This window comes from Rana temporaria, chromosome 2 (genome assembly GCF_905171775.1).
Source record: "Rana temporaria chromosome 2, aRanTem1.1, whole genome shotgun sequence".
NCBI lineage: Eukaryota > Metazoa > Chordata > Amphibia > Anura > Ranidae > Rana > Rana temporaria.
Genome location: NC_053490.1, coordinates 185,356,392 through 185,381,933, shown reverse-complemented (window position 1 = coordinate 185,381,933; position 25,542 = coordinate 185,356,392). Strand labels below are relative to the sequence as shown.

General features: G+C 43.6%; 1 protein-coding gene across 1 annotated transcript in view; it reads left to right on the top strand.

Annotated features, from left to right (window-relative positions):
* The window catches only part of SLC15A1 (solute carrier family 15 member 1), a 76,062-nt gene that overhangs the window by 41,805 nt on the left and 8,715 nt on the right, over window positions 1-25,542 (top strand). The window contains exons 17-21 of the mRNA XM_040336133.1: window positions 474-620; window positions 1,928-1,974; window positions 13,368-13,475; window positions 18,202-18,298; window positions 23,978-24,121. Of these exons, the coding sequence (XP_040192067.1) occupies window positions 474-620; window positions 1,928-1,974; window positions 13,368-13,475; window positions 18,202-18,298; window positions 23,978-24,121 (543 nt within the window). The remainder of the gene's footprint in view (window positions 1-473; window positions 621-1,927; window positions 1,975-13,367; window positions 13,476-18,201; window positions 18,299-23,977; window positions 24,122-25,542) is intronic.

Here is a 25,542-nt window from a genome sequence, read left to right as displayed (position 1 = left end):
GAGAGGCAAGTGCTGTATTCACAAAGCAATTGCCTCCTAACTTACGGCAGCGTAGCGTAAATGGGGCCAGCGTAAGCCCGCGTAATTCAAATGTGGAAGGGGGGGCGTGTTTTATGCTAATGTGTGATGACCTGACGTGATTGACATGTTTGCCGAACGGCGCATGCGCCGTCCGTGTACATATCCCAGTGTGCATTGCTCCCAAGTACGCCGCAACGACGTATTGGTTTTGACGTGAACGTAAATTACGTCCAGCCCTATTCGCTAACAACTTACGCAAACAACGTAAAAAATTCAAATTTCGAAGCGGGAACGACGTCCATACTTAACATTGGCTGCAGCTTAAAAAATACATAAAATCTTGGAATAATCCTTGAATTGTATCATTTTAAATGACAACTTGAAGCTTTTTCTTTGCTGTCCACCATTACACATTTCCCCAAAATGTCTTAAAATCTCTCATTTTTATTTAGGCAGGTGACTACAAGACTCTCCAGTTGTCTAGTGAAATGGATGTGGGCTATGGAAATGGCACCAAGCCTTTAAGTTTTGCTAACTTACTAGGGGAGCATAGATACACCTATATCATCTCAAATCAAAATGGATTGTCCACAAACTGGGTAAGTAGTAAACAACCTGTCAAAAAGAAAAAACTCTGTTCTTGTGGTGTCCCTCTTTTTTTAAACATAATAAGTTGCTGTACGCCCGTACAGTGTACAGAGGAATACATGGAGGAGCAGAAGTATATAAAAATTTAAAGTGCTAGGGCCCTTCTTATTTTTATAAGGGGTCATATGAAATCTGGTGGTGTTTCTTGTAACACACTTCTTATTTTTATAAGGGGTCATATGAAATCTGGTGTTGTTTCTTGTAACACACTTCTTATTTTTTAGCACTGATAAAGAATTATATTTGAAAGGAACATTTTTTTTAGAAGATTAGTGAAGCTTTACATGGGTCGCATTTATGTATTCACAAATATGTTTAGCAATTTTTTTGACATAAGGTATTTGTGTTTTAGTGTTGCACTATTATAAATATATAATAAACAACCTGTACTGAGAAGAGAGAAATATGCTGGCTGCGATTTGATTTGTGTGTATTAACATGTTTCAATGTGTGTTAGATTTTTAGACATATTTCTTGATAACATTTTATTCAAAATATAGGGCCAGATCCACGAAGCGCGGTGCTTCTATCCGTCCGGCGTAGCGTATCTCTGATACACTACGCCGCCGTAACTTACAGCTTTTTTTTTTTATCCTCAAAGAATTCGCGCCGTAAGTTACGGCGGCGTAGTGTAACTTTGGCGGTAGAAGGGCGCGCAATTCAAATCGATGTGATGGGGGCGTGTTTTATGTAAATACGTCTTGACCCGACGTAAATGACGTTTTTTTTAACGGCGCATGCGCCGTCCGTGGGGGTATCCCAGTGCGCATGCTTGAAATTAACGTGAACGTCATTCTACGCAAATCCCTATTCGCGAACGACTTAAGCAAAACTACGTAAAAAATTCAAAATTCAACGCGGGAATGACGGCCATACTTAACATTGAGTACGCCTCATATAGCAGGGGTAACTATACGCCGAAAAGCCTTACGGAAACTACGTAAAAAAATGCGCCGGCCGGACGTACGTTCGTGGATCGCCGTATCTAGCTAATTTGCATACTCGACGCAGAAATCGACGGAAACACCACCTAGCGGCCAGCGTAAAAATGCACCTTAGATCCGACGGCGTACTAAGACGTACGCCAGTCAGATCTAGCACAGCTTCAGGCGTATCTTGTTTTGTGGATACAAAACAAAGATACACCGGAGCAAAATATAAGTTACGCGCCGTATCAATAGATACGCCAGCGTAACTTCTTTGAGGATCTGGCCTATACTGTTTATATGTTAAAATTGTGTATTTTTGTTCAATGCAGGCTGAAGACGTAACCAGCAAACCAGAACAAGGAGGCAATGCTATAAGGTCAGATTTTCAAAACTACTATATAGCTATTACCAATGCCATAAGAATGAGGTTAGAACATGGTATACTGTATGCTAAAAATTGCTGCAGATGATTCCTACTTTATGCCATACAGCAGGATTAGGACCCTCTTTCACACAGTGGCAGGGCCGAGGGGTAAACAAAAGAGGTGGCTGCCTTGGGAGCTTAAACAGGAGGAGGAACAAAAAGGGCAAGGCGGTGCACATTGGCCTTTTCACCTTGGGCGATAAAGGACCTTGTCCTGACTTTGCACAGTGGTAATGTAGACCACTTTGGGGTAGCTCATTTACTATCCCCACTTGTATTATTCAGTTCTAATGACTACAATAAAGTCCAGTCATGATACGCCATATTCTTTTTTAAATCATTTAATTTTACAGTAAGATTCTTAATAATTCTCAAATCCTTTTTCATATACTGTCTAGAAAGCCAATTCTACCTTTGTTTTGCTATAAATATTTTAACTTTCCACCATATAATGCATTACCATACTAGTTGTATTTCTTTCCAATTTTTTTAATAGCATTAGAGCTGTGTGAATTGTGGTAGGCACTAGGGGCCAGATTCACAGCAGAGATACGACGAAGTATCTCAGATACTCCGTCGTATCTCTCAGAGTATCTATGTGACTGATTCATAGAATCAGTTACGCATAGATATCCCTAAGATCCGACAGGTGTAATTGTTTTACACTGTCACGTCTAAGGATGCAGTACCGCGGGCTCCGCTGGGGGGAGTTTCCGTCGTAAACCAGCGTTGGGTATGCAAATTAGGAGTTACGGCGATCCACGATGGATTTTCGCGTTAGTTACGTCGCCGCTAGTCTAGTTTCCCGTCGCAAAGTTAGTCATCGTTTTTGGTGCCCTAACTTTACACAGCAAACGTATTGCTGTATAAAGTATGGCCGTCGTTCCCGCGTCGAAATTTAATAATTCACGTCGTTTGCGTAAGCCGTCCGGGAATACGGAATTACGATACGCGCGTCGCCGTTCGAAAAAATTACGTCACTTCGCGCAAAGCACGGCGGGAGTTACGAAACGGAGCATGCGCAGTAGGTCCGGCGTGGGAACGCGCCTAATTTAAATGGCACACGCCCATTTAAATTACGCGGGCTTAGGCCGGAGGCCGCCGGCGTAGTTTTCATCGCAAGTGCTTTGTGAATCAGGCACTTGCGATGAAAACTTGCGGCGGTGTAACGTATCTACGATACGTTACGCCGCCGCACTTCTACCTGAATCTGGCCCTAGGTACTTTTTAGCACACTTTACCCTACACTATCTCCTTTGGAAAAGCCATCTTACAACAGCTTGGACCTTAAAATAACCTGCATACCCTGAAAATTGTCCTGAAAATTTAACTGTTAGTGCAAATAAAAAAGGACTGCATGAATATGGTTATGCAATATACAGCAAGAGTTACACTGCTTATCATTAAAAAGCAGTGCTAAAGCTCCAGTCAAGTGTTTTACCTAAGCTTAGAAGTGAAATCTGTGTCATTTAAGACATCAGACAGCTGCAGGATACAGAGAATATCCTTTGTCTCCTCTCCACCACTGATCAGGCTTCAACATTGTGGCCCGGATTCACAACGGAGTTACGACGACGTATCTCCGGATACGCCGTCGTAACTCTCAGTTGCGTGGTCGTATCTATGCGCCTGATTCTTAGAATCAGTTAGGCATAGATTTCTAGTAGATCCGACCGGCGTAAGTCTGTTACGCCGTCGGATCTTAACTGCATATTTAGGCTGGCTGCTAGGGGCATGTACGCTGATTTACGCCTAGAAATATGTAAATAAGCTAGATACGCGAATTCACAAACGTACGCCTGGCCGACGCAGTACAGATACGCCGTTTACGTTAGGCTTTTCCCGGCGTAAAGTTACCCCTGCTATATGGTGGCGTACATGCGGCGTACCAATGTTAAGTATGGACGTCGTTCCTGCGTCGAATTTTGAATATTTTACATTGTTTGCGTAAGTCGTCCGTGAATGGGGCTGGACGTCATTTACGTTCACGTCTAAACCAATACGTCCTTGCGATGTACTATGGAGCAATGCACAGTGGGATATTCCACGGACGGCGCATGTGCCGTTCGTGAAAAACGTCAATCACGTTGGGTCACAAGTTATTTACATAAAACACGCCCCCCTGTTCCAAATTTGAATTAGGCAGGCTTATGCCGGCCTATTTACGCTACGCCGCTGCAACTTACGGAGCAAGTGCTTTGAGAATACAGCACTTGCCCGTCTAAGTTGCGGAGGTGTAGCGTAAATAGGATACGCTACGCCGGAACAAAGATACGCCGATTTACGAGAATCTGGCCCTGTGACTTTACAGCAGTCAGAGCGTGGGGAGTTGCAGCAGAGGGTGGCCAGTCTGGGTGAGATATTAAGGGTTGATTTACTAAAGGCAAATACACTATTCACTTTGCAAGTGAAGTTGCACTTTGCAAGGGAATTTTCCCCAGAGTTTAGTAAATGAGTTGAAGCTCTGATCATGTGCAAGCAAATATGCTGTATTTTTTTTCTTTGCATGTGATTGGGTATTTTTTGCAAAATTTAATTTCACCACGTTCAGTAAGGTTTGGGGAAAATTACCTTGCAACGTGACTAGCCTATTTGCCTTTAGTAAAGTGCATATAGAAAAGAACTACACAAGCCTATCTCTAGGTCAGATTGTTAATCCAGAATGCAGATGTTGACCATGGATGATGGCTGAACAATGATAGCACCATAATTCTGCACAGAAAATTGGATGAAGACATTGTTAGAGGGAGGACTGCTATCTCTCTCAGGCCTTGTACACACGGTCGTTCCAAACCGATGAGAATGGTCCGACGGACCGTTTTCATCGGTTCACCGCTAAAGTGGCCTGATGGTCTGATGTGTGTACACACCATCATTCCAAAAACCGATCGGGTCAGAACGCGGTGACGTCAAACATACGATGTGCTGAATAAAACGAAGTTCAATGCTTCCAAGCATGCGTCGACTTGATTCTGAGCATGCGCGGGTTTTGAACCGATGCTTTCTGTACTAACCATCGATATGGACCGATCGGAGAGTGGTCCATCGGTTCGGTTTTGAAGCATGTTTTACAATTTTGGACTGAAGGAAAACAGACCGATGGGCTATACACACGGTCGGTTTGGACCGATGAAACTGAACCTCGGTCCATTCTCATCGGTTTTGTCCGACCGTGTGTACGGGGCCTAAGAGGTAATACATGACTACGTTTTACACATTGCTTAGCATGCATGCACTTAACATCAAAAATATATCTAACACTAGGATAGCTTTGTTCTTACATTTGTCACTGAAGTAAGAATTTAAATTCCATCATTTTTAAAAATTAGGACTACTACATCTGTTCTGCGCTGTAAAAATGGGAAAAATGGGAACATACAGAGGAAGTGTGATGGGTGGAACTCTATATGTGGAGAGGTGTCATAAGTGAAGACTTGCTGATAATCACAATAAACATCAGAGTCCAATCAAAAATAAATTTGCATCGAAATCCAAATAAAAGTGCTGGGGTGAAAATATAAACAATAAGCATCAATTCAGAATAAAAGTGCTGGTATGTATACTAACATCAAAATCCTAAAATAGAGTGCTGAAGTGCAACTCAATAATAAAATTGTGCCCTGCTACCAAAGTAAGCATACAACGTGAAATGCACAACACACATATGTGATCGTGATGGACGAGACTGTCAAAAATGTCCATGCAAAGAAGCTACCACTCCTGAAGAAGTCACGAGAAGTGACGAATACGTGTACGAGTCCACCAGAGTCCACCAAGAGCTACCGGAGGTGACGTTGGCGAACGTACTATTTCTTTATCGTTACATCACGGGACACAGAGCGGCATTCATTACTATATGGGTTATATGGAGTACCTTCAGGTGTTGACACTGGCAATCTCAAACAGGAAATGCCCCTCCCTATATAACCCCCTCCCATAGGAGGAGTACCTCAGTTTTTACGCCAGTGTCTTAGGTGTTGGTCATGGTTTAGCTTGCCTCCGCATCCTTGGGATTAGGTGAGCTAACCGGTTCTGTCCAAAGGCCTCAGTGCTAAAGTGGTCAGTAACCGGACCCCAAACCCTTGGGGTATAGCCCATAATGCTTTTCTTTTTAGAGAGCTGGACCCTGGGCCCAGAACTTAGAAACCTTTGGGGGCCTAATGTTTCTGTTGCCAGAGTGCTATATGGGCCCAGGACAGTGGATCCTTCATAGGAACCCAGGGCCTGAAGGTCTAGACAGCCCCACGGAGATGGGGGAAGATTGGGCCTCTTGCTTGGCAAAGTCCTGCGGCATGGAGCAGGTAAGTGAGGGGAAAACTTGCGGAACTTGGATCTTAGCAGGTTTTTTCTGGGGGGTCACAGGGGACATGCCTAAAGTTATGCGCTGCATCTGGCAAACCAGTCACATATCTTAATGATAGGATGGCTCTATGTGTATTATTCCCCATAAAAAGTGACCTCCCTTGTAGTATTGGAAAAGCATTGAGTGGGGCCTGTGTAAAATAATGTGTGTGTCAGAGAGCTATGCTATGCTATGAGACCTGCAAGCCTCCAGGCGATGCTCCATCGGTTCTTCCTCCTCAGATCCTGCAAAGCAGGCAAAACGCTGACCTCCTCGTGGTTCCAGGATTGGAGCAGAGAGGCTCCCTTCCCCCCAACCCCCCCCCCCCTGTCGGCGCGCGCGCGCGTCCCCGTGTTATAGGCGCAATTCGCGCCGTTTAGCTGAGGGGGGAAGGGCGGGTCAGTTGCTTAAGGAAGGGGCGGCCCTTCCTTTTTTCGTTCCAACAGCTCATTCTAACATTGGAACTGAGGAGGAAAAGACCAGAGCGGCAGCACGGGGCGCCGAGGACACACAGTGGCCAGAAAGGATATTACAGTCTTCAGAAGACTGTTTTCAAGCCTAGAAATAGGCTGTTCTTTTCCATCTCAATAGTTTTTCTTGGCAATACTACTCAGGGGGACAGAATGCTTTTTCTTTCCTGGATTTGAAAAAAAAAAAAAAAAAAAAGAAAAGGAAAAGAATTGAAAAAAAAAAGAAAAAATCCATCAAGGGGAGAGGAGGCATTTTTTATCCCCCAAACAGGTGTTTGGGCAATTAACTATTTATAGTTCCAAGTACCAATAAGCTAGCAGGTGTACCTCGGTATTGTACCATGGCATCCGGGTCAGAGGGTACAAGAGGTGGGGATTCCCCCAGAGAGTCTGAGGTCTCGGACAAAGTTATGCCGCTGCTTTCCCCAGAGGGAGCCTTGGGGCCATCGGGATCTGGGGCTGGAGCTGGCGCGGGCCAGTCCAACCCTAAGATGGTCACGGACGAGGTATTACTCACCTCTTTAAGAGAGATGGAGAAAAGAATGGGAAAAATGATAGCCACAGCTATGCGGGGCAGTAAGCGGATTAGATCTCCGTCGCCCGAGCGTGGACCCTCAGAAGAGGAGGTCCTTTCCTCAGGGGAATTGGACGACCTCTTGGACAAGGACCAAGTAGGTTCGGGGATCGAAGACCCGGATACAGAGGAGTCTGGAGCAGTCTCCCAAGGGGAGAGCTGGTGGATCCAAGCCTTAACGGACTTGGTCCATAGTGCATTTAACTTGCCAGTACCAGATCTCCAAGTGTCGACGGTTTCAGCTTTGGGCTCACTAAGGGCGCCTCAAAGCAATGCAGTGTTTCCGATCCATCCTCTACTAGAGGAAGTTTTGTTCCAAGACTGGAGCAAGCCAGATAAAATCTTTTTACCACCTAAAAGATTCTCTGTCCTATATCCTATGGAAGATAAATTTTCCAAGAGATGGGCTACTCCTGCAGTGGACGCAGCCATCTCATGTGTTAACAGATCGTTAACATGCCCTGTAGAAAACATACAGGTGTTCAAGGATCCGGTTGATAAACGCTTGGAAGCACTACTTAAGAACTCCTTCACTACTGCAGGGGCAGTAGTGCAGCCAGCTGTGGCTGCGATTGGGGTTGCTCAAGCATTATCGGATCAAATTAAGCAGATGCTTAAACTTATTCCTGCCCAGCAGGCAGAAGAGTTTTCGGATGTCCCTAGGGCCATATGCTTTACGGTAGACGCGATTAAGGATTCTATCCAGCAAGCGTCACGTTTATCGTTATCCCTTATCCATATGAGAAGACTCTTATGGTTAAAAAGCTGGGAGGCCGAGCCCCCATGCAAGAAGCTCCTGGTAGGGTTCCCCTTCCATGGAGGACGACTCTTCGGAGAAGACCTAGATAAATACATTCAGACCATTTCAAACGGCAAAAGTACTCTCTTGCCAACAAAGAAGAAGTTTCAGGGGCCTGCGTTTAAACGACAGTGCTCCCCTGGGCAGGGGCCCTCTAATGCCAAACAGTATCGACGGCCTCCTGCAAAAGCAAACTTCAGCTTCAACAGCAGGTCGCAGGGACAGGCTGCTAGAGGCAGAAAGCAGTGGTTTCGCAAACCAGCAAAACCAGCCCCCAAGTCGACCTTATGAAGGGGCGCCCCCACCCACGAAGGTGGGGGGAAGGCTGCGACTCTTTTCAGAGGTTTGGGAAGCAAGCATTCCCGACAAGTGGGTACGGTCTTCCGTGGCCACGGGCTACAAATTAGATTTCCTAAGGTTTCCTCCTCCTCATTTCCAGGAGTCGAGGATTCCAAACGATCCGGAGAAGGGAGCCGCATTAATGTCGGCATTAAATCATCTACTTTCCCAGGAATTAATAGTAGAGGTACCAGTCCTGGAACAGGGGCTGGGTTTCTACTCCAACCTATTCATCATCCCAAAGTCCAATGGAGATGTCAGGCCAATTTTGGACCTAAAGATGGTAAATACTTACCTAAAGATCCGCTCATTTCGGATGGAGTCCGTGCGGTCAGCGGCTGCCACACTCCAAAAGGACGACTTCATGGCGTCCATAGACATAAAGGATGCCTACCTTCATGTTCCAATTTTTCAGCCACATCAAAGATATCTACGCTTTATGGTGGCTTCGCGTCATTTCCAATTCGTGGCGCTTCCCTTCGGGTTGGCTACGGCCCCCCGGGTGTTCACGAAGGTCCTAGCTCCAATCCTAGCCAAGCTAAGGATCCAAGGGGTCACGATCCTAGCATACCTGGACGACCTCCTAGTCATAGATCACTCGTCTCCCGGCTTGGAGCGAGCAGTGGCCCTCACGGTTCAATACCTCGAGAGGTTCGGCTGGGTCCTAAATCGAGAAAAGTCAGCATTCCAGCCCACAAGGCAGTTGGAATATCTCGGCATGAGGTTAGACACAGAACAACAAAGGGTGTTTCTACCTCTGATGAAGGTCAAAGCCATCAAGGAATTAATCCTACTGGTTCTAAGCAAGAAGGAACCGACTATTCGCCTATGTATGAGGTTACTAGGCAAGATGGTGGCCACATTCGAGGCGGTGCCGTACGCCCAGAGCCACACTCGCATCCTGCAGGCAGCCATCCTGTCAGCATGGAGCAGAAGGCCACAGGCCTTGGATATCCCGTTGCCGCTCTCATCAAGAGTCCGACAAAGTCTGTGTTGGTGGTTAGACCCTCAGAATCTACTGAAGGGGAAGTCTTTCAGCCCAGTGGCTTGGAAGATAGTGACCACAGACGCCAGCCTGACGGGCTGGGGAGCAATTTTGGATGGTTGCACTCGCCAAGGTACTTGGGCAAAGCCAGAGAGGCAGTTGCCCATCAACATCTTGGAGCTCAGAGCTGCTCGACTAGCCCTCAGGGCTTGGACGTCGAAATTACAGGGGTTCCCGGTGAGAATTCAATCAGACAATGCCACGGCTGTGGCATACATAAATCACCAAGGGGGAACCAGGAGTCAAGCCGCTCAGAGAGAGGTGAGCTTGATTCTCCTATGGGCAGAGGCTCATGTGCCCTGCATATCGGCAATATTCATTCCAGGAGTGGACAACTTTCAGGCGGACTTCTTAAGCCGCCAGACTCTATTGCCGGGGGAATGGTCTCTGCATCCACAAATCTTTCAAGCACTCTGCCAAAGATGGGGAGTGCCGGACGTGGATGTCATGGCATCGAGACTCAACAAGAAGCTAGACAGGTTCATATCCCGCTCAAGGGATCCGATGGCCTGCGGAACCGATGCGCTGGTTTGCCCTTGGCATCAGTTCAAACTTCTTTATGCTTTTCCCCCGCTCCAGTTACTACCCCGCCTGCTGCGCAGGATCAGGGTGGAGCACATACCAGTCATTCTGGTAGCTCCAGCATGGCCCAGAAGGGCATGGTACTCACTAATCCTAAAGATGGTAGTAGGAGACCCTTGGACTCTTCCTCTACGGCCAGACCTACTATCGCAAGGTCCGATCCTCCACCCTGCCTTACGGCATCTAAATTTGACGGCCTGGAAGCTGAATCCCTGATTCTCAGGGGTAGAGGTCTGTCTCAGAAGGTAATCTCTACCCTAATCAGAGCCAGGAAACCGGTCTCTAGGGTGATTTATTACAGGGTCTGGAAGGCCTATGTAGGCTGGTGTGAGTCCAAGCTATGGCTTTCTCGCAAGTTTACCATCGATAGAGTTTTAAGTTTTCTCCAGCTAGGAGTGGATAAGGGATTGGCATTAAGCACAATCAAAGGACAGATTTCAGCTCTGTCAGTGTGGTTTCAGCGGCCGCTGGCCACCCACTCGCTGGTTAAGACCTTCCTTCAAGGGGTCTTACGTATTAAACCTCCAGTTAAATCCCCGCTTTGTCCGTGGGATATAAATCTTGTTCTGTCAAGTTTGCAGAAACAACCGTTTGAGCCGTTGGCTGAAATTCCTTTGGTTTTACTGACAAGGAAGTTAGTATTTTTGGTCGCCATAGTTTCCGCAAGAAGAGTATCGGAACTGGCGGCCTTATCCTGTAAGGAACCATATCTTATTTTTCATAAGGACAAGGTCGTTCTCCGCCCTCATCCTTCCTTCCTACCGAAGGTTATATCCAGTTTTCATCTAAACCAGGATTTGGTATTACCATCCTTCTTCCCTAAACCTACTTCCAGAAAGGAAGGGTTGCTGCATACCTTGGATATTGTCAGGGCCATGAAGGCCTATCTTAAAGCTACAGAGAAGATCCGGAAAACGGATGTGTTGTTCATTTTACCGGATGGGCCCAAGAAAGGGCAGGCAGCTGCAAAGTCCACCATCTCTAGGTGGATTAAGCAGTTAATCACTCAGGCCTACGGCTTGAAGGGGTTGCCTCCTCCAGTATCATTAAAGGCTCATTCTACTAGGGCCATGGGCGCCTCCTGGGCAGCACATCACCAGATCTCTATGGCTCAAGTTTGCAAGGCGGCAACCTGGTCTTCTGTCCACACGTTTACAAAATTCTACCAGTTGGACGTAAGAAGGAATACTGATACAGCCTTTGGGCAGGCAGTGCTGCAGGCTGCAGTTTGAGACCCTCGGATTCCGGGGGGCTCCCTTTTGAGTTAAATTTAAAGATTATTTTTTCTCAACTAAGTTGGATTTATTATGATTTGAGTATATCTCTAAATTAAATCCTTTTGTCTTGGAGATGTTCTCCCTCCCCTCATTGTAAGCATTGCTTTGGGACATCCCATATAGTAATGAATGCCGCTCTGTGTCCCGTGATGTAACGATAAAGAAAAAGAGATTTTTAATACAGCTTACCTGTAAAATCTTTTTCTTGGAGTACATCACGGGACACAGAGCTCCCACCCCTCTTTTGGGGACCATTTTGGGAGGCATACTGCTTGCTACAAAACTGAGGTACTCCTCCTATGGGAGGGGGTTATATAGGGAGGGGCATTTCCTGTTTGAGATTGCCAGTGTCAACACCTGAAGGTACTCCATATAACCCATATAGTAATGAATGCCGCTCTGTGTCCCGTGATGTACTCCAAGAAAAAGATTTTACAGGTAAGCTGTATTAAAAATCTCTTTTTACTTTATATGCCTGTTTTTATCGTAGATTTGTGAGTACCTTAGTGTATTATTTTAAATAATAAATATTTTATACAATACTGCACTATTGGCACTTTTATCTCCCTGGGTGAGAGTCACTGTCGTCCATTGGAGGTGACAACCGAGAGGGATCTTTTCTTCAGTTGCAGTCCATTTGGATACATTACATGTGGATACGATAGGAAAACGCGCTTGGTTGTAATTTTACATGCTGTTACCTTACAGCAGTAAGGTAAGGGGACATCCTCACTTTTGAAAAGAAAATTGGAATCCCTACCCACCTTCACGTTGATATTTGGCACCAGCACCAGCACTTTATTTTGGAATGTTTTTTCTGCATTAAGCATTTATTTTACTTTTGGTAGCTTCTATTTATTTATTTTTTGGTAGCTTCTTTGCATGGACATTTTTGACAGTCTAGTCCATCACGATCACATATGTGTGTTGTGCATTTCACGTTGTATGCTTACTTTGGTAGCAGGGCACGATTTTATTATTGAGTTGCACTTTAGCACTCTATTTTAGGATTTTGATGTTAGTATACATACCAGCACTTTTATTCTGAATTAATGCTTATTGTTTATATTTGCACCCCAGCACTTTTATTTGGATTTCTATGACAATTTATTTTTGATTGGACTCTGATGTTTATTGTGACTATCAGTCTTCACTTATGACACCTCTCCACATATAGAGTTCCACCCATCACACTTCCTCTGTATGTTCAAATTTTTCCCATTTTTACAGCGGAAAGCGCTACCTATTCTTTCATATCACTTTGGGTTTGATACACCTTTAGTGCTGCAGCAGTACTCCCTTCTCTCCACTTCCACTTTTCCCTTCCCTCCTCTTTCCTTCCCATTTCCCTGTTCACTTCTTTGGTAGCGCGGTAATATCATATTCCTTCACTACATCTGCTCTGCTTCCCCAGGCTTAATATTGCAAGTGTGATCTCTATGTTCTTGTTTTGTTATAGCTATAACTTACAATCTTAGTAGCATTGACAGACATTTACACAATCCAAATGACATCTTGTAGATCATAGAAAGCTTTAATCAAAAACTTGTGCAGATCTTGACAAATGAACATCAGATAGGTCAAAAAAACATATATGTATAGCTTCAGCAATTACAGGTACATCGAACTGAAACTAAAGACACAGCAAAGGAGAGTGGCATTAACTGTACAGTGCATCTGCTAGCTACGGAGTGAGGAACGGACACAATTCTTTAAAGGCAAACAAACAGCAATGTATGTGTAACATGATAACATCTACAACAAAGGTTCAGTTATATGCCATTTATCATAATGTATAGGTTTTCTGCTCAAAAAGTCGAACTACATTGCATGGACATGTCAGTTGAACAACTTCTGGTACCTACTGGAATTAAAGCAGCACCTCTAACAGATTATGTTCACAATTTGTTCTTGCAGGTTTATTAATAATCTTCATGAAAGAATCAACATAACAGTGGGTGAAACAAGCATTGGTGACATTTCACCGTTCAGCTTTTCCAATTACACTATGCAAAATTTGGGAATGTAAGTACATTCATTTTAGATCTGCATAACTGAAAGCTATGTAAAATAGTTTTCTTTTGTTAAATGATAATTTTTTTTCTGCACAATAAAATAATAAGATACACATGGCAGTCTCCATGCTAGCAATAGAACAAACTGTAGGAAAAACTAAAAAAGATGGCGCACCAACCTTGCACCATACCCAAGTATTGTTTATTGGTATAAAAAGAAAGGAAATATACTCACAAACCAATCTTTTTCTACAGTATTAACATTGGGTTTGCCCTGACCCCGAGAGGGGAACAACCACCGTCGTCACATCATTTTTAGAGCGCAGGAGATTTAGTTTAGCAATAGAACATGTAGAGATAAAATAACATTTGGTTTATTTAAAGGGTATATCTCAACGTTTCTCAACCAGTGTGCCGCGGCACACTGGTGTGCCGTGAAGAGTCCCCAGGTGTGCCGAGGCAAAATGACCCCCAATATGTCAGCTATGGCAGCTATCTGATGTCACAACTACTTCTAGCCACTTGGTTAATATTCGTTATTACAGCGGTGCCGGTCCGCTGTGTAAAGCTCATTTGCCACTGCAACAGGCACTCGGGAAGCTGTGCTGGCTGTGCGGGCCTCCCGAAAGCGTCTTGCCTACCGAGTACGTCATCGGTTGCTATGGGAGGGTCGGGCGCACGCACGCACTGCTATGTGTGACGTGTGAGCCGCGGCAGCTAGAGGACTCTGGCTGGCGCGCTTTTCCCTGAGGGGAAGAAGAACGCAAGTAAAGTAGAGGTGGAAGAACAGTGAGGAGACACGGGTACAGTATTTTCTGTCTATTTACTGTCATTTTCAATGTGAAACATGTTTAATAGTTTTATTGCAGGCTGCAGGCATTGTTTATAAAAAAAAAAGAAACTACATTACACCTGTTGGCACTTTCACATTGCCTCATTTCATTGCAGGCATGGTGATTTTTTTTTAAATGTTATATTTTATACATGGGCTATATGGGTTATTATTGATAATGATAACTGTATACTTCAATACTGCAGTTTGGCCACAGTGCAGGTGTAACGCAGTGTACCTTCGGTTTTCATGTGGTTTCTCAGACTTCTATTATGTCCCTCATTTTTGGTGTGCTTTCAGAACATGTACCAAAAATGTACTACATAATAGAAGTTTATGAGAAACCACATGAAAACCGCAGGTACACTGCGCTACACCTGCACTGTGGCCAAACTGCAGTATTGAAGTATACAGTTATCATTATCAATATTAACCCACATAGCCCATGTATATTATATTAAAACATTTTTTAAAAGGCACAGTGAAAAGAAAAAAAGTTTAATAAGACAATATTTTTTTTTTAAGCACCCCCCCAAGTGGATACGCACACGCATATGTAAACAGTATTCACAACACACATGTGAGGTATCACCGCACATTAGAGCGAGTGCAATAATACTAGTGCTAGACATTCTCTTTAGCTCTAAACATGTAACCTGTAAAGGTTTTTTTAAAGCGTTGCTTATGGAGATTTTTTTTATACATTTTTGGTTTGGTGTGCCTTGAGATTCTGACAGATTTTAAAGGGTGCCTTGGTAAAAAAAAGGTTGAAAAACACTGGTATATCTGGTCAAAACTAAAATATTTGCAAATATTTGCATACCTCCCTTTGTGCTGGGAGCGCGCCCCCAGCACAGTGACCATGGTCTCACGAGAGCCCCACACCCCGTTCTAACAATCAGGACCCAGAACAGCTGGGTCCAGGTCCTGTTTGCTGTGTTCTCCTCTGATTGGCTATCACAGTGATCAGTCACTGTGAAGCCCGCCCCCTGTGTTTTCTGTCTCTGTGAATGCACGAGAGAGATACATTGTATCACTCTGTCCTTGCAAAGATAGAGGGGAAAAAAGTGTGCAAAGAAGAAATAAAATAAGAATAATTACAAAAATAAAATAAAATAAAAAAATACTTTAAAAAAATACCTAAATCAAGGTTTTATCTAGGTCAATGCCAGGGTTAGTGTTTGGGTCAAGGTCAGAGTCAAGGATCAAGGTCAACGGTTGGGGTCGGTATTTTTTGGACAGGATTTTTTTTAATTCTAGATTGTAAACTCTGACGAGCAGGGCCCTCTGATCCCTCCTGTATTGATTTGTATTGTAAATGTAGTGTTTGCCCCTATGCTGTAAAGCGCTGCGCAAACTGTTGGCAAACTGTATTATAATAATAATAATTTAGTATCAGTGCCAGTTAGTGTCAGTGTGTAGGATTTAAAAAAAGAAAAATGCACACTAATGATTCTGGGCTGTACTACGGGTACAAACAACAACTAACATTTACATATATGTGGTATCGCTGCAATCGTCAGGAGCAGGAGAATATATTTTAGGTGGTAGGTTATGATAGTAGCAAGCAATATACAGTTAGGCCCCGTACTCACGACCAAACATGTCTGCTAAAACTGGTCCGAGGACCAGTTTCAGCAGACATGTTTGGCCGTGTGTAGGCCCGAGCGGACCATTTTCGGGCGGATCGGACAGGTTTCCAGCGGACAACTGTTTCCTGGACTTGCTTTAAAACAGTCCGCTGGAAACCTGTCCCCCCGACATGTACGGTCGTCTGTACAGACCTACCGTACATGTCCGGCCGCCCGCCATCCCTCGCATGCGTCGAATGACTTCGACGCATGCGTGGAAGCATTTAAAAGGCAGGACCGCCCACGTCGCCGCGTCATTGTCGCGGCGACACCGCGTCATCGACGCGGCGACACCGCGGACACGCCCCGCGTATTGTTTACGCGCGGAGTTCTGTTCGATGGTGTGTACAGCCATCGAACAGAAGTCCCCGGGCAGACATGTCCGATGAAAACGGTCCGCGGACCGGTTTCATCGGACATGTCTGCTCGTGAGTACTCGGCCTTACATTTAAAACAAACAATTCGTTTTTTTTTTTTTGCTCTTTTTGCCCAATTTTATCTTTATAATAAGAAAAAAATCAGGAGCTATCCATTACCATTTACAACCAAATAAAAAAAAAAAATTTGTCTTGAAAAAACAAGGTATAATCCACCTGGATGCACAAAGAAGTGCTAACACATGTCAAAATGACAAAATTTGGCTCAGGCATTTAGATTTGTTTTGTCCATAGGCATGAAGGGGTTAAATAACTTTTTTAAATCATATATGAGCTTGTACTTATTCATTTGTGTAGTTGTTTATAGTGACCTTTTTAAGTCTACAGTCTTAACCTTAAATGCTGAGAGTCACACATTTATTTCAGCAAAAATATATTATAATTTTTTTCTGAATGTATAATAAATAAACATTTAGAAAAGGTTAATTAAATCAGAATTCCAGCCAGCTCAACAGCACAACAGCACAGCCAGTTTCTTAACTTCTCTGCAGAAAAGGCAGCTAAGCAATACATCTGGGTCCAGACTTTTAAAACGTAATATCATATCTGACAAATCTTCATGTAAGGATAATAAAACACTATTGTGATACATATTTTTCACACATGCATATATAGATAGTGAATATAAAAAAAATAAAAAATCTAGAAACAATATGAAAATATAAAAGAGATTAAACATTTTAGTGGTTCTAATAAAGAATTAGCCTAACTCAAAAATATAAATTTTACCCTAATCCATCACAAAACGACTCATACTAATTCTATGTACAAATATACTGTATTTAACAATGTTTTAATGTTATGTGACTGGATTTAATAGAACGTTTTTACACACCTAGGGGTAGATCCACAAAAGGATTACGCCGGCGCCTGATCCGCCGGCGTCATTTTAAATTTCCCGTGTCGTATCTTTGTTTTGTATCCACAAAACAAAGATACGACGGCATCTGTGCTCGATCCGACAGTCATACGTCTTAGTACGCCGTCAGATCTAAGCTGCAATTTTTCGGCGGCCGCTAGGTGGCGTTCCCGTCAAAATCTGCGTCGAGTATGCAAATTAGCTATTTACAGCGATCCACGAACGTACGTCGGCCCGGTGCATTTTTTTCCGTTGTTTGCTTTTGCCTTTTTCCGGCGTATAGTTAAAGCTGCTATATGGTGGCGTACTTAATGTTAAGTATAGCTGTCGTTCCCGCGTACAATTTTGAATTTTTTACGTCGTTTGCGAAAGTCATTCGCGAATAGGAATTTGCGTAGAATGACGTCACCGTCGTAAGCATTGGCTTGTTCCGGTTAAATTTCGAGCATGCACACTGGGATACCCCCAGGGACGGCGCATGCGCAGTTAAAAAAAAACGTTGTTTACTTCGGGTCACAACGTATTTACATAAAACACGCCCCCATTACATCCATTTGAATTCCGCGCCCTTACGCCGCAAGAGATACACTACGCCGCCGTAACTTAGGCGCAAATTCGTTGAGGATTCGAAAGAAAACAAAGTAAGTTACAGCGGCGTAGTGTATCTTAGATACGCTACGCCCGGCGCAATAATGCGCCGTTGTACGAGGATCTACCCCCAAGAGTAAAATTAATCCATTAGGATTGATTATACAATATATGATATCAGTATAGCTGAACTGCAGCAACATACAACAGACACCAGAGGTCAACATTACCCATAAGAATTAAACCACAAATAACCATCCTGTGTAGAATATTATACTGTAGCATACATGTCCATATTTACACTTTAAGAAAAACTGGGACATTACTTATGATTTAATGTTTTATATCATATTTTTTGTGCTTAAATTGGCTGTGTTTTTGTTGTACAGAAAACAAATAAACGTTATTACCGAAATCGGGAATAGCTGCTCTGTGGACTCTATAAAGTTTGGTTTTGGAAGCTCTTACACAATAATCATTAATGAAGTAAGTAACTTACATTTCTTGAGTAGATATACCTTTATCTTGTAGAGCAAAAAAAAGAAAACGGCTCAAAATTGTCTTGCATACAAACGGTCACTCAAATCTTGGCTGACGTTCCGGTTGTCAAGAACGAGTTGACTTACAACACGTTAGACAAGCCGAGATCAATGAAGTTCAATAGGCAGTTCGGATCTTCTGCTTGATTCTGAGCATGCTCGTTTTTTGCGCGTCGTAATTTGCGATCCTGCTCTCAATCTTTTCTTGGCAGGAAAACTGACAGAAAAAGTGTGACACAAGGTCGGTTTTCCTGTCAAAAACCTCACATCACAATTTTTCTGTCTGGAAAACTGATTGTGTGTACGAGGCATTAGAAGTGCGAGGCATTAGAAGTGCAACTGCCCTCGTGGCAGGTTCGGCTAAGCCTCAGAATCCCTTAAGGGCTTTCCAGAAAGTCCAGATACAAGAGGGTCGGTAACCTAGGTCATATCTGCCACCATTACATAGTTCAACATCAGAAGGAAAACTCCTTGACTCGAAAAGGCTTTGTATTTCTGAGAGCTCCAGCACTGTACAAGGGGCCAATGCTCTACCAGTCCAGTGAGATGCTGCATCCATGAATGCTCCATCCACTTCAACTAATGAAAGACCCAAGAGCTTTACTCCATGGTGCTGCAGTGCCCTTTCTTATATAGATCAATTGCTTCTTGTCTGCAGAAACCATACCTCCCAAATTTGGGAACGATGGGAACGAGGGACACCTATAAACAAACGTATGTAGGCATAGGACACACCCCTGCCATCCCCCCTTAAAGGAGCATTATACCACTACTTTTCCTTTATACTGGATTTTGAAATTTACAGGTGCGGCAATTAAGAAATTGGATAAAAAGGTTTAGCACTGGGAAACACTTTTTGAAAAATAACAAGCATTTTATATACAGCAATATAGAGCAAACCAAAATGAGGGACAAATGAGGAGGAAACAGGGACAGAGGGACTTTGTTCGAAATCATGGACAGTTGGGAGCTATGCAGAAACCAGTAGCCACCTCACTCACTCTTCATCCCAGCACATTACAAAGAATGTCCAGCGATTTAACAGCTTTACTTCAACATAACTTTTTCAACAAATAACCTTGTTGTCATAAGGAGGCATATCAACAAAGTTTTAGGCAAGTCTCAAAAGAATAAACATCTTCCATAGCCTCTAGTGCTCAGATGGTCACAATGACACAGAAACGTATTTAACCACTTGACCACCAGGCACGTAAACCCCCTTAATAACCAGACCAATTTTCAGCTTTCGGTGCTCTCACAATTTGAATGACAATTACTCAGTCATACAACACTGTACCCAAATGAAATTTTCGTCCTTTTTTTCACACAAATAGAGCTTTCTTTTGGTGGTATTTAATCACCGTTGGGTTTTTTATTTTTTGCGCTATAAAAGAAAAAAGACTGAAAATTCTGTAAAAAAAAAAAAAATTTCTTTGTTTCTGTTATAAAATTTGGCAAATTTAGTATTTTTTCTTCATTCTTTTGCATAAATGTGAAAGATGAAGTTACGCCGAGTAAATAGATACCCAACATGTCACCCTTCAAAATTACACACGCTCGTGAAATGGCGCCAAACTTCGCTACTTAAAAATCCCCATAGACGACGTTGCAGGGTATTGCGGAGTATTGTGGGGTATTGCGGAGTATTGTGGGGTATTGCGGAGTATTGTGGGGTATTGCGGAGTATTGTGGGGTATTGCAGGGTATTGCGGAGTATTGCGGGGTATTGTGGGGTATTGCGGAGTATTGTGGGGTATTGCGGGGTATTGCGGAGTATTGCGGGGTATTGCGGGGTATTGCGGGGTATTGCAGAGTATTGCGGGGTATTGCGGAGTATTGCGGGGTATTGCGGGGCATTGCGGAGTATTGCGGGGCATTGCGGAGTATTGCGGGGCATTGCGGAGTATTGCGGGCATTGCAGAGTATTTTGGGGTATTGCAGAGTATTTTGGGGTATTGCACAGTGTGGGGGCATTGCAGAGTGTGGGGGCATTGCAGAGTATTTTGGGGTATTGCAGAGTGTGGGGGCATTGCAGAGTGTGGGGGCATTGCAGAGTGTGGGGGCATTGCAGAGTGTGGGGGCATTGCAGAGTGTGGGGGCATTGCAGAGTATGGCTGGTACTGCAGATTATTGCACAGGGAAGGATCGATGGCTGGATCTGTGACTGCATGTGTCACAGATCCAGCCCGAAGCAGCAGCAGCAGCTGCTGCTGCTTCCGCTCTCTCCCCTCTCCTCTCTCACACTGTACCGTTCGGTACAGAGAGGAGAGGGAGGAACCGGCGTCATCACATGACGCCGGTTTGTTTACTAGTGATCGCTCCGTCATTGGACGGAGCGATCACGTGGTAAATCGCCGCTATCAGCGGCGATTTACCGTGATCCGTGATCAGCCGGGTCCGGAGGACCCGGCGGTCACGGAGACTCCCGTGTGCGCGCCCCATAGGGCGCGCGGGAGCGCGACTCTGGGAGGACGTACATTGACGCCCTCCCAGAGTTAAGCAACCGCCTTGTAGACGTATTTTGTCTATAGGGCGGTTGCTAACTGGTTAACCACCTCCCACCCGGCAACTGCAAAAAAACGGGCAAGTGGTGGCATCTTGGATTTGGGAGGATGAACTACTGCTCCACTTGTGCATGGCTTGTGATTGCTACTGGACACAGTGGATCACAGATCGGGGTACAGGGCTGATGAAACTGGCACTGTACCATGTGATTTCTGTGACCAATCATACATACATATATAATTGTGTATATATATATATATATGTTTTTTCTAAATAATGTACACACAGAATCTTAGAAATTTCTGTGAATTTATTAAAAATAAAATACTGAAATATCACATGTACTTAATGAAAAAACACCTGGCAGTGACCGGCCTCCCAGCCCCCCCCCCCCTGTTTTACTTACCTGAGCCCTGTATTTCCCTTTGTGGGGACGCGTTGTCCCTCTCTCCACAGGGTCCCGGCTCTTGATTGGATAGATTGATAGCAGGCCAGCCATTGACTGCTGTCAATCAAATCCAATGACGCAAACGCTGGGGGTGGGGCCGAGCCCTGCATTAGTGTCTATGGACGCAAATGCTGGACTTGGGAGCGTGCCTGCAAGGTAACCCCCCCCCCCCAGGAGAGCACTTCTTCTAGGGGGTTGTCTGATGCAGGGAGGAGCTGCGAAAGACGCCGAGAAACCCCAGAAGAAGATGTTCAGGGCCACTCTGTGCAAAATGAGCTGCACAGTGGAGGTAAGTAGGATATGTTTGTTATTAAAAAAAAACAAGCCTTTACAATCACTTTAAGTATTCAGACCCTTTGCTCAGTACTTTGTTGAAGCACCTTTGGCAGAAATTACAGCCTTGAGACTTTTTCGATATGACATGACAAGCTTTGCACACTTTGGGGGAGACCATCAGTGGACAGCCATTTTCAGGTCTCTCCAGAGATGTTCTATAGGCTCCATGTCAGGGCTCTGACTGGGTTACTCTACATTCATAGAGTTGTCCCTAAGCTACTGTGTTGTCTTGGCTTTGTGCTTAGGATTGTTTTCATGTTGGAAGTTGAACATTTTTAACCCAGTCTAAGGTCCTGAGCGCTGTGGAAGGTTTTCATTGATGATATCTCTTGTACTTTGCTCCTTTCAGCGTTCCCTCAACCTTGAGTGTTGGGATGGTATTGAGCAGGTGATGAGTGGCGCTTGGTTTCCTCCAGACAAAATTTTTAGAAATTAGGCCAAAGAGTTGAATCTTGGTTTCAGCAGACCAGAGAATCTTGTTCCTCACAGTCTGAGAGTCTTTCAGGTGTTTTTTTTTTAATCTACAAGCGGGCTTTCATGTGTTTTGCACATGCAAAACACATGAATATGCTTCTGTCTAGCCACTCTGCCAGAAAGCCCAGATCAGTGTAAGAGCTGCAGTGATGGTTGTCCTTCTGTGATAATTATTTTCATATACTTTTTTTAATGTCATGTCAGGGGACTGTGTTTTTTTTAAACATTTATATATATTAGCAGCTAAATACTTTATGAATGCACCATATATGTGTGTGTGTATATAAATATATATATTTATATATTATGGAAAATAATGGTGGCCACACAAAATACTGAATATTGACACTTTGGCCCCAATTTGGACATTGAGTGTATTCACATTAATGTGGAAAAATACTGCGCTGGTCACAAATAACAGTGATGACATGAAATGCAAAACTTATTCAAACGAAACAGATCATGCTGCTTCAGCAAAAATGTCAGATATGAACATTAGAGCAATATAATAGAAAATAAGCTGCGCTGCATGTGATCAAAGTGAAAAACAAAAGACTGAATCACCAAACGTGTACACAGATAGCCTGTGCAAACAAGACACTACACCTAAAAACGTAAGTGTCTGTGATAACAAGGGGCCCCTGGAAGAAGTCAGTTGTTTGACGAAACGGCGTAGGGAGGAGCGGCGTGCTGACATCACCACAGTTTACCTCGCTGCTATCCGGAAGGGCGGGCGGATAGTGAGAGCCGGCCGGCTTCAGCAATTTACACACTATTATTATTCTACTACCATGTGAGTGCAACTTGTTTTTTACTCAATACATTTTTTAGACGTTATTACACTATGTCAGTAAATCTTCAATGGGGAGAGTTCCTTGTGAATATTAAGGTGGAACGCACAGGTGATTACCGAACAGGAGGTCCCAGGAAACTACAAACAGGGCTGCTAGCCATACATGCCTATGATCTTATTTAAGTCGGTAAGCAGATAAGAGATAAGAGGTGGAGGTTTCATCTATCCCACTTTCTGGCACGGTTTCCTTGGATCTGGTTTTGCACTTATTCCATAAGAGTTTTATTGGAACATCACAGGAATTTGGACCCCTATATGGACTTATTATAATTATCACAGACACTTATGTTTTTAGGTGTAGTGTCTTGTTTGCACAGGCTATCTGTGTACACGTTTGGTGATTCAGTCTTTTGTTTTTCACTTTGATCACATGCAGCGCAGCTTAGTATTCACATTAATGGCTGTGTGTTGAGTTATTTTGAGAGGACAGGAAATTGACTCTGTTATACAAGCTGTATACTCACTACTTTACATTGTAGCAAAGGGTAATTTCTTTAGTGTTATATAATATATAATAAAATATTTACAAAAATGTGAGGGGTGTACTCACTTTTGTGAGATACTGTACATATACAAAGGTTATTTTCCATTTGTATTATTTGCTTTTTATTTAACATGTTCTATAACAATGAGTGTGTATACCCAAATGTATTTTGCCAAGTATTTTATTATTCAATGAAGTATTTATTACAAAATCTATAAGGTATTAAAAAAGATGTTCTTTTATGGAAATGTGGAAAAAGAAACTGATTCCTTATTTTTATTTTGGGGAAATGTAAAAGAAGTAGGCACGACGTGTAGGAATAAGGTTTGCTTAATTTAAATACAATCAAATATTTGGAGGCATAAAGGAAACCAACAATTGGTTGTGTGGGTGGCTGCCACCCATGCAACCAATTGATGGTTTCCTTTTTATTTGCAATTCTTTGCTTGGGCAGTGTACAGAAGCAATCTCTGAGCGCATTTAGGTGTTACAGTATAAGGTAATATTTTTTTTTTTCTCTACCTAGTGTACGCAATCCACAACCCTAAAGTACATTGAAGATATTCAACCCAACACAATTCACATGGCCCTTCAGATTCCACAGTACTTCCTCATTACTATTGGGGAGGTAGTCTTCTCGGTTACTGGGCTGGAGTTTTCATACTCTCAGGTGGGTAGTAATAACCTATATGATTATTATTATTATTAAGTGGTGCCCATGAACACAAGCATAAGGACGGCAATATTTATCTGAAGAAAAATAGCTGTAGGGGTGTATTGTTGAAATTAAAGTGCTGTTTGAAAGCAACAAATACATCTTTGGGGCGCGGTTAACCTTTTTGATACAACAAATACATATGCCTAAAAAAAGAGTCTCCAAAATTTCTGAACAAAAAGGTCACAGTCCTTCAGACTTTTGAAGGGTCAGACTGTGGCCAGTGGGAGTAGAAACTGCCCAGCATTAGTAGGAGTAGACAGTGCCTCAGGCTTGGTGGTTAGCGGGAGTAAAAAAGATTACATAGCGCCTTTGGTCATCATTGTATCAGTGGAAGGAATAAAGCCCCATCACTAGTGTTAGTGGAAGGAGAAGTACCCCACTATTGATGTCAGGGAAGGACTAGTACACCAGTGTTGGTGTCAGTGGAAGGAATAGTGCTCCACTGTTGGTGTCAGTGGAAGGAGCAGTACTGCAATGTTAGTGTCAGTTGGAGGAACAATGCCCTAGTGGTGATGTCAGTGGGCGGAAAAGTACTCCACTGTTGGCGTCCGTGGAAAGAACTGAACCCTAGGGTTGGTGTCAGTGGGACGAATAGTTCACCACTGTTGGTGTCAGTGAAAGGAATGGTTCCTTTTATCAATGAGAGGAATAGTGGCCCATATTAGTGGGACCCATGTGGCTCCCCTGTACACCTTGATAAGAGAGGCGGCATATAGAGGAACCAATCCCCTCCATTTTCCTCCTGCAGCTACTGAAAGCTTGCTTCTTCTCCTCTCCCTCCTGCAGATATTCAGTGGCTGCAGGAGGGAAATGGAGGCAAGGGACCATTAAATATGTCATTTACTGGCCCCTTAGTATTCTAAATGTACAGAGTCAGTAATCAGTACTATTTACTGACTCTGTCCATTCATAACTGAAATTGTGTTTACTATACTTAAGTTTGTGACTGAATGAGAAGCTCTGTGCAGAGCTGTTCTTGTCCATTCATTCTATGCAGCTGAGGTTGCAGAGATGGAGATTGAGATTGTGTCCTCAATCTTCTTTCTCTGTCCCAAAGATGAAGGTCTGTTTAAACCCCTGACATTTCACCAAAGCTCCCAAATGGGGCTCCTAACATAAATTGTAAATAATAATAATAATAATAATAATAATAATAATAAAAAAGGCAAAAAATTATAATAAAAAAAAAACTACTGACACCAGTGGCGGCAGGAAGGAGGCCTGCTGCAGAACATGTGAAGGTGTCCTGTTGTAGAGAAAAAGGGCCAGAGGATAAGTGGGAAGGGCCCCGGTCCCAGGAAGATGGGTTCCGGTTGGGGGTTAGGGGGCCCCCTCGTGTTTTTGTTTTTTTGCCCGGGGCCTTTAAGGTTCTA